The sequence below is a fragment of the Apus apus genome, chromosome 6 (assembly GCF_020740795.1).
Source record: "Apus apus isolate bApuApu2 chromosome 6, bApuApu2.pri.cur, whole genome shotgun sequence".
Classification (NCBI taxonomy): domain Eukaryota; kingdom Metazoa; phylum Chordata; class Aves; order Apodiformes; family Apodidae; genus Apus; species Apus apus.
In genome coordinates, this window is record NC_067287.1 from 2,545,895 (window position 1) to 2,560,613 (window position 14,719).

Below are 14,719 nucleotides of genomic sequence, written 5' to 3' on the forward strand. Positions count from 1 at the left end.
CAGGGCAGAATTTCTGGAGGCCATTTGATTTGCAAGGTCACTTCCTTTTGGTTTTCAAGGTTAATTTCTTTGGTTTGGTGTGGATTTGTTGTGTTTTGGGTTTTGTGTTTTTTTTTTTCCTTCTTCAGACCAGGTTTCCCAAACATCTGCAGAATGCAGCTGTACAAGATGTTACAGGAGTGTCTGATTGCCACTGTGCATGGGAATTAGATGGGCCTCTGAACAACATGGTCTACTGGGAGGTGTCCCTGCCCATGCAGGGGGGTTGGAACTAGATGATCTTTAAGGTCCCTTCCAACCCAAACCAGTCTGGGATTCTATGATATGAGATGGAGCTATTAGACAGAAGATGCACTTTTTCACCTCTCATACTCCCCTGTATCCCACCTTTCAGCCTCAACTCCTGTCCTTTGGAATGGTCACTCATTCTGCACTCCTTGGAGAAAATTAGACATAATTTTTTTTTTTTTTTTTTTAAATTTAAAATGATTGTTACTAAATGAAAGGCCTTCTGATGTGAGGGGTGATCCATTACGTGGCAAATCCTGCTGAAGAACTTGCTGCCTCCACAAGTCTGACCAACCTATGCATTGCCAGTTTGCTTCAGCATACACCAGTATCTGTGCCACTGAACAGACCATCACACAGTGCTTATACAATGCACAGAAGAGACACACAACTGAAGAGGGCAGCTCTGCACAACAGCAACTATTTCATTCTGGTACCCACAATTTGGGGAGTAAACGTAGAAAATTGCTGAGGAATGCAAATGCAAAAAACGTCACCTCTTTACAAAAGTTGTAAGAAAGGAGCTCTTTGAAACAGTCACATAGATTTGGATACACACTTTTGTGAAGTTAGCACAGAAATGCAGATGTGGAACAACTCTGCAGTGTAATTTCTCTATCTGTAATTCCTATGGGACAGTGATGCTGTACACCAAATGTTTCCAGTTTTGTTTAACCTTACATAGTTTGTGGTCTGTGCCTATACTTTACCAACTGACTTGTAACTTGGGGATCTAACCTTTAAGAGGAAGGAGCTCTTAGGCCTTCAAATTGTTCCTAAAGCTTGATGATTGCTTTATAAAGTAAATACTTTTGTTCATTGGACTCAGACGGGAGCTCTTTGAAACCTTTGTGGCTAAGGGGGTCAACAGACAGGTCACCTGTAAAGAGAGACTAAACTTCTCTTGAACTAGGGTTGAAACCATTCTGGCCAGATATCACCTCAGTTATTTATAGCCCAAATTCATCAAAGACCTGTTTGGGGAATAACATTTGCACATCAGCCTCAGGCAACTCTATGATTACCAAGTGGAATAAGACCAGCAGTGGTTACACTATAGATACATCAGCTCCAGCTCAAGAAGGTCCTGAGCTTTGCACTGGCAGGGGTCAGAAGCTGATGGTGAAGAACCACTTGTCCTCTCTCTCCTCTGGGTATCTGCTGTTGGCCACATTCTGGGGGAAGGAATAATTCAGCCCAACTCACAATCACTGCTCTTACGGCTGTTGTCGTGCAATGCACGAGGCAGGGGTATGGGGAGGGAGGCATGATTTTAAAGTAAAAATAAATAATTTTTGATTTCTGTTACTTCATTAGATCTTTCTGCTTACATATTTTTTTAAAATTGCATTTTATAAAACAGCACTTAGGATCTTCATATATGGAAGATGTGAAATATTTCATAGGAACTACAAAACTGTTATGCAAGCAGAGGAGCTGAGAATTTGAAATATTTATCATAATAAAATAACCAATAACTCCTTGTTAACAGTATTTTTTGTATATGCCCCAACAAGCATATGATTTTTTGACAAAAAAGAAAAGGATTTTAGTCTGAAAGAGCAGGTTGGAATGCTTTCCTCATTATTCAAAGATGGTCAAAACCTCCTTTCAAGGTGAAAAAGTGCATGCATTTCCTTTTAAGAGTGTATGTGTCAATGGGCAAGGTTTTCCTTATCAGACTCCTCAATCTGGTTGTATCAGTTTTCATTCTTGCAGTTTGCAACACTACTTTTAGATTATCTCCATATCAATTTCTCTGGACACAGCCAGAACCTCAAGGCAATACACAATGCAAGTTAAACAGTTTTTCTGTTCATAACATTTTTTGTCTAGCAAGTCTTTTGTGCACAAATTAGTTAGTAAAGCATAATCAGGCCAAACCAGAACCCGTTTCATGGCACTGGTGGAAGTTTCTCATTAGGCAACCACGGGAAAACTGCAGTTCTACAAGCTGGAGTAAAGAAATAAAGCAATTTGTACCTACTAAAATAAGAGACAAAGGAAAAATAGAGCGGACCGAGATAGTTTCGATCAACTTTTGCATGGGCACAGGCAGAGGTGTATATAGATAGATATGTGCATAGATATATAAATATACCTTCCCCTCCTCAGCGTTTTGTTGACATGAATTGTGAACTTCTTCTTCTCTTACTAGCTTGCCAGGCCATGAAGTCAGTCCTTTGATTTGGCCCCAGACCAAGTCGCCAACATTAAACGTCCTCGGCCTGTAATGAATCAGCTCGTTTGAAGGGGAGTCTGGGTTCCTTAGGTCATCTTCACTACTGATGCTTTTAGCATCTGAAGGGCTAGGCACACACCCATTAATGCTTTTGGCATTAAAATCTCCATTGTAATGGATATAGTCTTTAACTAAAGAACTTTCCAAGCTATTTGAGGAACTTGGAGATTGCTCTTCCAAAATCAGGTCTTGTTTAGAAGTGTTCAGCAACTCCCCAAACCCTCTGTTCTGCTGAGGCCTGTTTCCATTTATGTGTGCACATCGTTCCACAGTGTTCTCCAGCCTCTCCTTAAAACTCATCATAGTTCTTTTGTAATTGTTATACCTGAAATTCTCCTCCAACATTTTGTCACCCTGACAGTTTCGCTGTGACAACAGTATCTGATGCTGCTCGCCTTGCAACAGTGGCAGTGTGGAGATGTTGTTGGGCCTTTCGTGACAAGGACTACTGTGGATATGGGCAGAGTGGTCTAGAAACTCATCACATTTCCACCTATTTATCTCACTGACGGGACTTTGCTCCCCTTCCCACTGTTTTTTGGGCGTGTTACAACTTGTTGATTTGTAATATTCATACCCATCCCCTTCACTTGAGTTTTTACCATGCTCTGAGTTCTTCAGTATCCGCGTTCCTCTGGTGTTCCTTATCCTACCTTCGTGATCAGAAACCCCAACGTTTCTTCCATGGATTACTGCACTGACAGCACTAGAAAGATTTAATGGGTCACCAATTGAGGCTGTGAAGGCACTCATGGCACTCAAAGCTGGAATGGGACTCATTTGTGTGGTACTGCTAACAGCAGTGGTGATGACTACTTGCATCCCTTTGCTTGCAGCATCTACAACCGCTTTGTAGATAGCGTCCACCGATGTGTCACCCTGAGCAGCAACAGTGAGGTTATCCTTTGCCTGTTGTCCAAGAGATGGTTCAGTTCTTGGCTGCAAATCACAAGATGGTTCTTGGAAAGCTGGAAGCATAGCGTTGGAGCTCTCAGGAACTGGTGCCATTCCCATTGGAGTGATCATTCTTTTGTTGAGGACAGCAGCGTCTTCCTGCATTCTCACCTGGAAAAAAGTAGAGCAGATGGAAATTACTGTTCTGCCTGAAGCTCTATTTCAATACTCATGTCAATCAACAAATCAGTATGATGGCCAGGGTGCCCATTTCTTACAGCACATTCTGGGTATTCATCAGCTAGGAAGCTTAAGGCTGAACAAGCCAGACAGAACATGAACACAGCACGATTTAGAGACAAACCGAACCACTGGCTCTTGGACTTTGCCTCCTGGATCATAACAGACACCTTGCCTGAATTGATACCCCCTCCCATGCGCTGCTGAGACTGCATTATCACCTCGTTCAGAGTCTCTTCAGAGATTTCCTCTTTGGATTGAAGTGCAGCATCCTCCTTCTTTCTCTCAAGTCCTAAACAACTCCACCAAAGTCAATGTTTTGGTTCTCCAGTAATCTCTCTCATTCCGTCCCAGACCCTAAATTTTGCTTTTTTCCTCCCTACCAACTGCTCTTCTGGGCTCCTTGTGTGCTCTCCATCCAATTGCTGGAATGGAGGCCATTCCTGGCCTTTTGGAATTGGCTAACTTTTCTGTTTTTTCCCCTTCAGTTCTGAGCTTCTCTCACAGGATCTCTTTGTCCTTCGGTCCCTGGTGAACCTGCACACTTTGCATGGCAGTTTAATGCCAGGCACTGCCTCAGTAAACTGCAACCTTCAGATGACAGAAGCTGTGCTGCTTGTACTTTTTGTTGTCACTTATGTAGGCAGTGAAGAGGATGTCAATACTTGTGCTATAACAAAAAAACTCAAACCTCTAAAAAAACCCAAACAAGCATAAAATATTTCCAAAACCTCCCTTCAATACTTACTATTTTGTTACTGAGAATCTGAAGCCAAAAGAACCCAACTGAGATAAGGCCAATAAAATACACACAACAGCAAAAAGAGGTCACAGGCAGTTAGAGGTCTGTGATTTTGTAATAGCAGTGAACCAGCCACAGTGAGAAAATGGCACGTCTTCTTTCTCCTTCTGAAAGGGTAAAAAGCACTTTCTGGGACTACTTGCACACTTCCATCTTCATGTATTGAGTAACACTGAATGATAATGATAAATATGTATTTTAACTCTGGTTTTATTACCTATTTTGGCTGCTATGCTTCCAACCTGCATGATGAAGACGTGCCTGTTTAGGTGGGCACAGGCAGGTGTCAGTTTTGCACAGTCTGTCACTGTGTGTTCATTCTAGTGCCTGTTTGCTTCTATCCCACCCCAACCACAGCCAGCTCTTCTATTCATTTGCACTGGGAATATGACAGGACTGACACACACAGTCACCTATAATAATTTATTAAGTTTCTAATTACTGTGAAGTGGTATCAACTGTGATTTCTCACCACTGAATCATTCGAGGGGTCTAATAGGAATTTTTGATCATTTCTGTGGAATGGAAAACAGTGATGCTAAAAAAGTACAGTAACTGTCAGAACATATATAACATATTTTTCAACACATGCAGCACAACTCTTTCCAAAGGAACTATATCCAGTTTCTAAGGAAGAAGGTGCAGAATTCCAGTAATGTTACTGATTTGCAAAATCCAAACACTACTGGAAGAGACAGCCAATTGTATGTGTGTGTCTTAATCACTCAGTTAAAATAAAATAAATCCAACTATGGAGGATTTGACCTACTGAGAGTTGCCCATTTGTTTGGATATTGATTCCATTTTGCTTCCTACCTGGAAATTCTGGAACAGACATGCCATGGGGTTTGGGTTGTTAGCTGGGCCAGGAATTGGGGGCTGGCCTTGAAAGCCCTGCATGTTCTGGTACCCCTGGAGAAGGTGCTGCTGCTGCTGCTGATGATTTGCAGGAAACATCTGATTATTGTTTAATAGCGACTGGAGATGACTCAGCTGATGGTTATTCAAAGTAGTGTTTAAAGATGACATGTCACCTGTAAGTCAAGCACAGGGAAACCTAAGTCAGTTTAGTCCTCACCACTCCAGAGGAATTTCCTTGACTCAGCATCTAACTGACTGCTCAGCAAACACCCCTGTAAAACAACACTCTTTCGCTTCAGTCTCCTACAGACTGGTCCTCAAGGCAATGTGTCTCCTACTCTTTATTCCTTTATTTCTTCAGTATTGCTTCTTTGGCATGTCACATCTACCTGGACACACCTTGGGAATGGTACACAGCCAAGTATGGCAGACTGAGCTTCTATCATATGCCATGTCTTGGAATTACTCTTAGTTCCCAGAGAGTGACTGCTTCAAACAGTACTGGGCTGGTGGGGGGGGAAGAGGAGGAGGAGAGAGAAAATAATTTAAAAAACCCAAACCAACTAGTTTTCCATTAGCTATGATCAAATAATGTGAGCTCATAGCAAAGGAGCAAAGGCTTTTTGGCTCCCAACACTCTAAACATATATTTTTACATTCTAGAGAAATAAATGTATTAACATTTTGTATTACACAAAAATCTCACTTTACATGAAAATTCTAGTTCTGGTAAAATAAATACACTCTTGTACCTGACTTTGTAAAATAATAAAGCATTAAAATACTTCAATTTCCTAGTGTTTTGTTTTGTTTTGTTTTGGGGGGGTGTTTCTTAATTAAAAGCTCCTGGTTTTCTTAAAGTTGCCATTTGCAAAATCATTGCTTAGTTGTATTTTACAAGGAAAATGAAGAGGAGAGTTAAGTTCAGGATAGCCACTTAGTAGGCAAGTATGAGGTATTAAGGAAAAATACTCATCAGCTCTTTGCCACTATTTAATTCCTCCTCCAAGTCTGTTTATTAGACTATGCAGATCAAGCAACAGAGGAGTGAGTACAAACTATATCACATATTCTTGGTAAAAATCATCGTAAGACTCAGGAGGAAAAAAACTTGTATTTAAGAGCTTTTTAATCACTCGTTTTGGGATGTAGGTGTTTGCCAAGTGAGACACCCTGTGTTCCTAAGCTACCAGCTAAAGTAAAAAAAACCCAACAAACAAAACCAGAGAAAATCTAAACGCACAATAAAGGGCTCGAAGGGCAACCTTCCTCTTTGACCTTGTGCAAGGACCTACTTCAAGTGCTGTCTGGATTACTTTACAGGGAGCGTGCTCACTGTTTGGGCATTTTTGATTCCTTTAGGAAAAATGGCCTTGGCCACTCTTCCTCTCCCACAGCTACTCGCACTAACCCTGTGATGCCACACGCACTTGAAGCCAAACGCCGCGGCCCCGAGGCGCGTCTGGGCTCTCGCTCCTTGAAAAACGAAACAAGTCCAACTGCTTACAGAATTGGAAGGTGTGAAATAAAGACAGTAGGTCTAGGTGGCATCAGAATTAAGAACGGAAGGGAAAATAATTTCCAAAACCAGTATGAAATGCTGCTGAATGAAACCAAGAGTCTGTTTTAAACTTCTTACAATAACAGTTCTGTTTTTCGCAGGAGAAATAAACAAGCTGTAACACACAAAAGCCTTAAAAAAAAAAAGTATGATAAAGTGGAGTCTTTAAAAATAGAAACTAGAATCCAAAATTCCCCCTCCCCAACCCTCTTTTTTAAAAAATCCTTTTATATCTGTGAAGAAATTGAACTTACCAAGCAGACCTGTCCCCAGTAGAGGGTTAAGTAGCTGTGGCACCACAGAGTTATTGTTGAGTTTAGCTGGACTAGATGGATTCCCAGCACTATTAGATATGTTCAGCAATGTTTCTGCCATTGACACCACTGCTGTCCCACCACCCAGGGTGGAGACAGACAGTGCTGCCACTGCTGATGATGTAGTGGTTGTGGTAGTGGTTGCTTGGGAGGAGGTGGCAATGGAAACCTCTGGATGATTAGCGGTGTTGCCCGATGCGGAGTTCAGGACACCTCCCACCAGCTGGGGATTCAAGGCCATTAATGCTGAGGCCCCAGAGACAGTTGGGAGGAGCAGGGGGTTGGAAGTAGTGTCAGTGCCTGAAAAGCTTGGTAAAGGGTTGCCCAGGGGGTTGGTTAACAGGGTGTCCACCCTGGTGCTTTCTGACTGATTGCTTGGCAAGTGGTCAGGTGGGGCTGTCAGTTGTGTTACTGAGGGTAAAGGGTTATTTTGCTGCTGCAACAAATCTGAGATGGTCAGATTGAAAGATGGTAGGGGAAGCATGGCAGCTGCTTGGGCTTGGTTCTGAAGGAGGGTTGCTAGAAGCTGAAAATGAACAGGCTGTAATACCTGCCCATCCACGTCACTGGAGAGAAAAGCTAAAGCAGCATTTACATTTGGGTTGAGAAAACCTAAAGGGTTGAGGTTGACCTCAGACTTGCCTTCTCCTGCTGAAGGCTGGAGTATATTTAATAGATTCTGGTTTAGGAGATGTTGCTGATTCACTGGCAAAGAGATAGGAAGAGAATTGAGGAGGTTTTGATTCAAAGAATGTGGAAGATTGTTGTTTGAAGAGCTGTTCTGCGGAAAATGAAGCGAGTGTTCGTGGCCAGCGAAAGGGAAATCGCTCCCGATGGGCAGCTGGCTCTGAAGTGGGTTTCCAGCTGCAGTAGTGACTATAACACCATCTTGAAGCACAGATGTTGTCTTTGTGATGGCAGGTTGGCTGGTGCCAGCTATGGCTATCGACGATGATGGTCCTGAACCCCCTGCAATGCAAAAGAACACAGCTATTAATAGGATGCTGCCTGCTGGGAGACAGTCAGCAGTTATCCAAGTAACCAGCTTAAACCAAAACAGTGATATTTGGAACCCAGGCACAGGAAAGAAAATGTTTTGAGCATCCAGACTGGAGTACTTTTTTTAATATAAATGTATCTCCTATCAGCTATGTCAGATTAATATGTGCTTTGCCACATCTCACCAGAAATTATTTAACTACACACTTCTATTTCCCTTAAATTTCTCTGAGTGGGGATGTAACAGGATTTCCTTCATTACCTATTTTGGTCAGCATAAACCTAAAAGCAACCACAGCTCAGTGTAGTTAGTGGTGGATCAGGATGAAATGAACTACTAGGCAGAAGGAACAATGGTAGAGACAAACAACTATTATTTAAAGGATTATTTTGGACTCTTGAAGAAAAAAGACAAAGATGACGACTACATGTCACGATAATAAAATCTAACGAGAAAATGTATTATGGTCAGGGTAGGTTAGCAGACAAAAAACCCCATCCATTTATAAAGAAAAAGCAAGTAAATAATTTGGGTGGTCTATTCATATCCATCCCTTGGCATGAAAGGGTGTGTGTGGGTACATGAGGGGGTTACATGGAAAGAGGGAGCAAATACTGAATAAAGTTTATTTGGGTATTTTTATACCCCTTTACGAAATCTGAAGTATAAAATAGATGATACATTGTCTTGTACTTAAGGCAGAGTTTTGAATTTACTGTAATAATACAGAAAAACCATATGAGAGAAGACTAGGAGAATTAAAGCCAGTGAAATTGCCTTGAATTATGCCCTTCTGCCTTATCCATTGGGGAACATTCAAGTACTAACGTCATATTTACACGTATATTAAACTGTAAAATTATCAATATTTAACCATGATTTTGATGCAGTAAAAGAATTCTCCATTCTCAACTGCCCAGCAAATACAAGTCACATGATAGAGATCAGAAGGTACTGATTATCAGAAAGTATCAATTACCATTTTTCTAAACAAACAGTATTTGATAAGGGACATGCAACGACACTGGTGACGGGTAAGAACTGAATCAAATCTTTACATAATTCGTAACTAAAAATAGCATTTTTCAAGTACTGTAACACTGTGACAACTCAAAAAGGTACAAAATTAACACACTGTGTTGAACTCAAACGGAGAAAGATCACACCCTCTCTCTCCCAGGTACCATTATCACATTCCAGTACAGAAATGAAATAATAAATTAACAAAACAAACTGAGAACAAATTGTAATCATTAAGCAGAGGATATCCTATTCTGGTGTGATGAGAAATATGTTAACAAAGCAATAAAAGCTGTTTCATGACAAGTACAGTTCTCTAGGCAGCAGTTTGGAACAAAAAACCAGATACACACTTGAGGAACAAAAACCCAACCGTGCACTGGAACTTTACGTCCCCCTGGATTTCCACTTAGGGTTTCGTGTTTAACATTTCCCATTAGGCAGAAAGAGCAAATGATCTGCATCTTGATAGCCTCAGGCCTGGCAAATGCCTCATGGGTACCTGAGAGAGGGATACCCAGGCCCTCAAAGGGCAATGAAAAGCTGCTAATCAGACCAGCTGCTCAGAAATCATTCAAACCTGAGATGAAGACAGGAAGGACCAACCTCTTGGTGCAGAGGAACGAAACCCACAGCTCTGGCAGCTGAGATTTTCTGCCCATGTATCTGTCTACTGCTGGTCACCTGCTTCTGGAGACAAGCAGCTCCTGGCAATGTCTCCCCAAAACGGAAGATAACAGGAAAAAGGAAGATTTTCTCCAGCCCGTGCTTACACATCAAGGTGCACAAGACCTACTGACATGACACCTGAAGAAGATTTTTCATGTGTGTCCTTCCCCCCAACCCCTTTCAGTATTTTGCTATATTTGTAAATAAGCCCATAGTAAAACAGTTCATGCAAGTGACCAGCATAACATGAAATTAAATGCAATGTGAGATGTTTACTATTTGTTTTCAACACACAACCATACACTCTGGCTACCCAAATTCAAGCACACAGATCCCAGAGAAACTAAACTATAGCTGCACATCTTCCTTTTTTTTTTTTCTGATCTCTGAAATATTTTAAATTGCATTTTTAGAAAACAAATAGAAAAGTCTTTACAATGTTTGCGACTAAAAGGAAACTTTTTTTTCTCCACTAGAGAAAAGAAAACACAGCCAATTATAGCAGTTTCAAACTGCTGGATCAGCATGTCACAGAGCCCACAGCCACACACACCAGTAACCACCAGGTACCTATTTGCACACAAAAAAGGAAATACTATTTTTTGTTTAAATCAGTATCCAGAACTGACACTCCAAGGGTCTGAATAATGGGAAAGACCCCACAGACCAAACCACACATTGAAGAAATACCATGACAAAGCCATTCCTAGATGGTTTTAAGAGAAGAATCAGCTGTACCACTCAAGTGACATGAGATGGATGCCTAATCTACTCATGTACATCAGGCCTCTTAAGTGATGTTGGCTGAAAAACTGATCACTGAAGCAAAACTCTGCACTTGGAGACACACTAAACGTGAGTCTCTCAAGTTATAATCTACTTCAGCGTGGACCAGGTGATACTCAAACATCTTCAGAAGGCTCTTCCTCCCACTTGTAAATGACCTTCCACATAAAATCTTGCTGTCACATTGATAAAAACAGGCAGCCACCAAGCTTGGCCTGACCTGCAGGGATAGTCTGTTACACTGGATCTTCTAAGGCATGAGGTTGTTTCTGACAGTATTTTCTTTGGAAACTCTTTATTCCTGGGAAAGAGGGATGCACAGGCTTTCCCTTTGTGGCTTGGAAAGGCTTCCCCAACTACCAGAGATCAGTAGCACACGGATAGATTTTTAATTCAGGCGTGAGGAAAGTATTCTACACACAGAGCTCCCAGGAAAAGAAAACCTAATTTTGGTATTTTCAAGTGGACCTAATCTCTGTTTCTAATTTATTTATGATCCAGTTTTCCATTCCACTCAGTTAAACAACCACACGGAGGAGTATCTGCTGTGAAGCAAATCTCAGACTTCTAAAATTGTTGCTAGGTGTTTGTCAAACACTACTCTGATCTCTATCCCCCCCTCAAACACTGCTTCAGGAGAGCTCACCTGAGAGGTCTAGAGCATATTCAACACTTGCCCTTTCTCCAGACTAATTAGGCAATTAATTGCTACTGGGGGAAAAAAAAATATCTTGATGGATTCTGAGTAGGAGGAAGAAAATGTGTCCTTATTTGAATCCAGACTTGAGAAGTTCGGGAGTTGAAGAGGCGATGAGCAGCCAGACTGCAGCAGGAAAAGAAGAAACAGGCAAATATTCCCCCCCAGCTTCTGTTCAGCCTGTCTCACTGAAAGACACAGTGGGAACTGGTATAGAAAGGTCCTGAATTGGGTAATAGCTCATTTACTGCTGCATTCTGGGACAAATCTACCTCCAGCAACAGACAGAACATGATTTCTGGATCCCTTCCAAAACACCAACTCCAACAAGTCAATATTCTAGATGAAGAAATGCATGCACACCACCCTCATTAAGCTATAGTGCCACTAGACATCTTCTGAATCTTTGGCGCCTGCCCAGAAGACAAAATCTCCACTGTTTATTTCTTCCTCTTTATAAAAAACGTATAATTTCTGTAATTGTTACTGATGGTGCTGCAGCAACAAGGTGCAGAAGGCCATCTTCCTCTAGGAGGACCATGAGAGCCCTTGGGCAGCCCTCTGAACTGTCCTCCTCCACTTTCAAAATTGCATCTCCAAGACGAATGTGAGCAGTTCTGGTTTTTTTTTGCCTCGCATGAAGAGCAGGTGTGATGAGAAGACAGGGATGCCCAGCATCAGCAGTGTGAAGATGTGGAGAGTTCTGTGAAATGGCATGGAAAATGCAACCTCACCAACACAAGGGTATAAGCTACACTGTAAGCACAAGAGAAGAATCATGGAATCAGTCAGGTTGGAATAGACCTTCAAGATCATCGAGTCCAACCATAATCTAACTCTACCAACCATTAACCCAACTCTACCAAATCCAGTGCTTAAACCAGGTTCCTCAGTCCCACATCTTTCAAACACCTCCAGGGATGGTGATTCAACCACCTCCTTGGGCAGCCTGTTCCAGTGTTCAATCACCCTTGTAGTGAAGAATTTTCTTCTCATATCTAATCTAAACCTCCCTTGGTGCAACTTGAGGCCATTTCCTCTTGTTGGGAAGAAAAGGCACTTCAAATTAGGCTGAAACACCAAAGCATAGCAGCAGAGATCTGGAACTGACTCTGGACATGCTCTGAGGTCCTTCTTTTATTCCAAGTGGCATCTAGATCCATATATTGTATTTACTAGAGCTTTCAAAGAGAGCAGGGTGATAGTGGAAACCAGATGGTGGTTGTCACTGAACAAAGGTCCCTATGTAAACAAGCTGTCTTGGCCAGCAGTGCTGTAAGGAAAGCAGGAGTGCAGCCCTGACCACCTGCACTTCCTTCAGGCCTGGAGAAGGATGAGAGCCAGGAGAAATGGTGATGTACTGCAGCACCGAAGAGTTTTGACAATGTGTTAGCTCATCTAAACCTCCACCATGAAATGGTTCATCATTATTGCATCCAGGCTCTCAGATGACAGCTGGGAGGCTTTTGATGAGCAACACTAATGGGAGTTGAAAGCTAAAAGGAAATCACAAGTTTGGTTCCAAGTTTCATAAAAACATGCTATTTCCAATCCTGGATACCCAAGGCGTCGTGCACATCAGCTCAGTAAACAGCAGCCCTCAATAATCAGAACCTCTTAAGAGTGAAAGCAGAATGAAAAAAAGAAGGTCACAGACTAAAAGCCAAAAAGCCTGAGCTGGTTGCCAGAGTCCAGCTCCTGCAGACACAGATGTCTGCCAAAAGTTCTTCTGCCATTTGTTGAGAGAAGGGAACTGTCTTTGCAATGCAGTGAGAAGAAACATGCAGGGAGCCAAAAAATAGATCTACTGTTCTCTCAGAGGGTCAGATAAATATTTTGGGACTAAGCAAATGGAAATTGAATGCGATGTACATTTAAAAATACTACTTTGTGCACTGTAGTCTTTTACTTATTAATGTTTTTATTTTGCTTTCTTTTGAAAGCAGGTTTATTTTCCTGTGTGGATTTTATCTGTGTGCTTTTTAAAATTTTTTTTTCAAATATTGCTTGGCAGGTATTCTTCAGAAGATGCAATAAAAAAATGGGTATTGTGAAATCAGTTTGTGCTTGAGAAGGTTCTCTCTTTCTGCTCACTTAAAATAAAGAAATAAAGAGTGAAAGATTTTTATCATTCATATCTCAGCACTGTCCTGCCAGGAAAGAGAGGAACATCCAGGAACACACCCTGGTGTTGCGATGGCAGGGCACAGCAAGAGGATTATCATAAGTCCTGTTTTATAAACAATATTAAGATTTGAACACTATGAAGACTTGGGCAGCAAGCTCCAAGGGCTGTCTTCAGAAAGAGAAGCTGGAGTATGAGCTACTGTTACCAAAATAAGCAAAAGGAAAGAGTCAAAAAACCATATATCATATCTGCATCATCAGAAGAATTGTGTCTGCATAAAAACATGTAGGAACAGTAATGACTTCACTTACTGAGAATAATGCTCAGCTTCCTTATAAACCAAACAATGCAAACTGAAAGCAAACTCCTGCAGTCCACAGATGCTAAAATTACTTCTACTAAATTAAAGAACGTTAACTATATATGTATTTTCCTAAAAAAATTGCAGTTAGCAAGTAGAAAATTATAATGGAAATAATATTTTACAATTAATTTCTCTGTAAGAAACTATCCACTATGTAGCCTAATATTTCAATAGTCTTAACAGTACATTTCTGGAGTTTGTAGAATAAAAATAACCAGCAGGACAGGTATATTAAGTACTTAGGAAACTAAAAGTACAGAACTTGCTCATTAGGCATTAATATCTAAAACACTGTAAGAGCTGAAAACAAGTAAATGTTACACACACCACTTCCTCAATTCTTCTGCATATTCAATAACAATGCACCTAGCTTTATTTTACATTTTATATTTTCTTTAGTGCTTATTAAATTCAGAGCATTTCAAGTTTTGCAAACCTTTGCCAGAAACTCACATTCAACTCCTTGGTCTCGTAATGAGCCTCCTGCTCAAACCTCCACCACTTCCATCCTCTCCAAGGGTAAAACTCAGCAGCTCCTGCAGATGAAATCTGCAAGATCCTTTCAAAAAGCTTCAGTGAGAGTGGAGGGAGGAAACTTTCACTGCATCCCTTACCCCGAGATGATGAAAGTGTGAAGGTACAAGAGATCACTTAGGCATTGTAATTACTACCCTATCTCAAATGGTTTGTGACCCTTCTGCCACATCAATCCATGCTTCAGGCCTGCAAAAGCAACTGCAATACTAATATGAAATAAGAATTAATATCAGCTTTGAGATACGAACACATAGTTTGCCTCAGCAGCAATATTTTTAAATTGGTGATTTTAAGTGAGTTAACTTTCACAGAAGTA

The 14,719-nt window shown here is 41.2% G+C and overlaps 1 protein-coding gene across 6 annotated transcripts in view; it reads right to left on the reverse strand.

Annotated features, from left to right (window-relative positions):
* Positions 1-14,719, reverse strand: part of MBD5 (methyl-CpG binding domain protein 5) — a 143,695-nt gene that overhangs the window by 10,588 nt on the left and 118,388 nt on the right. For 4 of the 6 annotated variants that reach the window (XM_051623500.1, XM_051623501.1, XM_051623504.1 and 1 more), the window contains 3 exons: positions 7,143-8,171; positions 5,283-5,500; positions 2,390-3,595 (listed from right to left, as the gene is read on the reverse strand). In XM_051623500.1, coding sequence (XP_051479460.1) covers positions 2,390-3,595; positions 5,283-5,500; positions 7,143-8,171 — 2,453 coding nt within the window. The remainder of the gene's footprint in view (positions 1-2,389; positions 3,596-5,282; positions 5,501-7,142; positions 8,172-14,719) is intronic. The other 2 variants (XM_051623503.1, XM_051623502.1) reach the window with 1 other exon arrangement.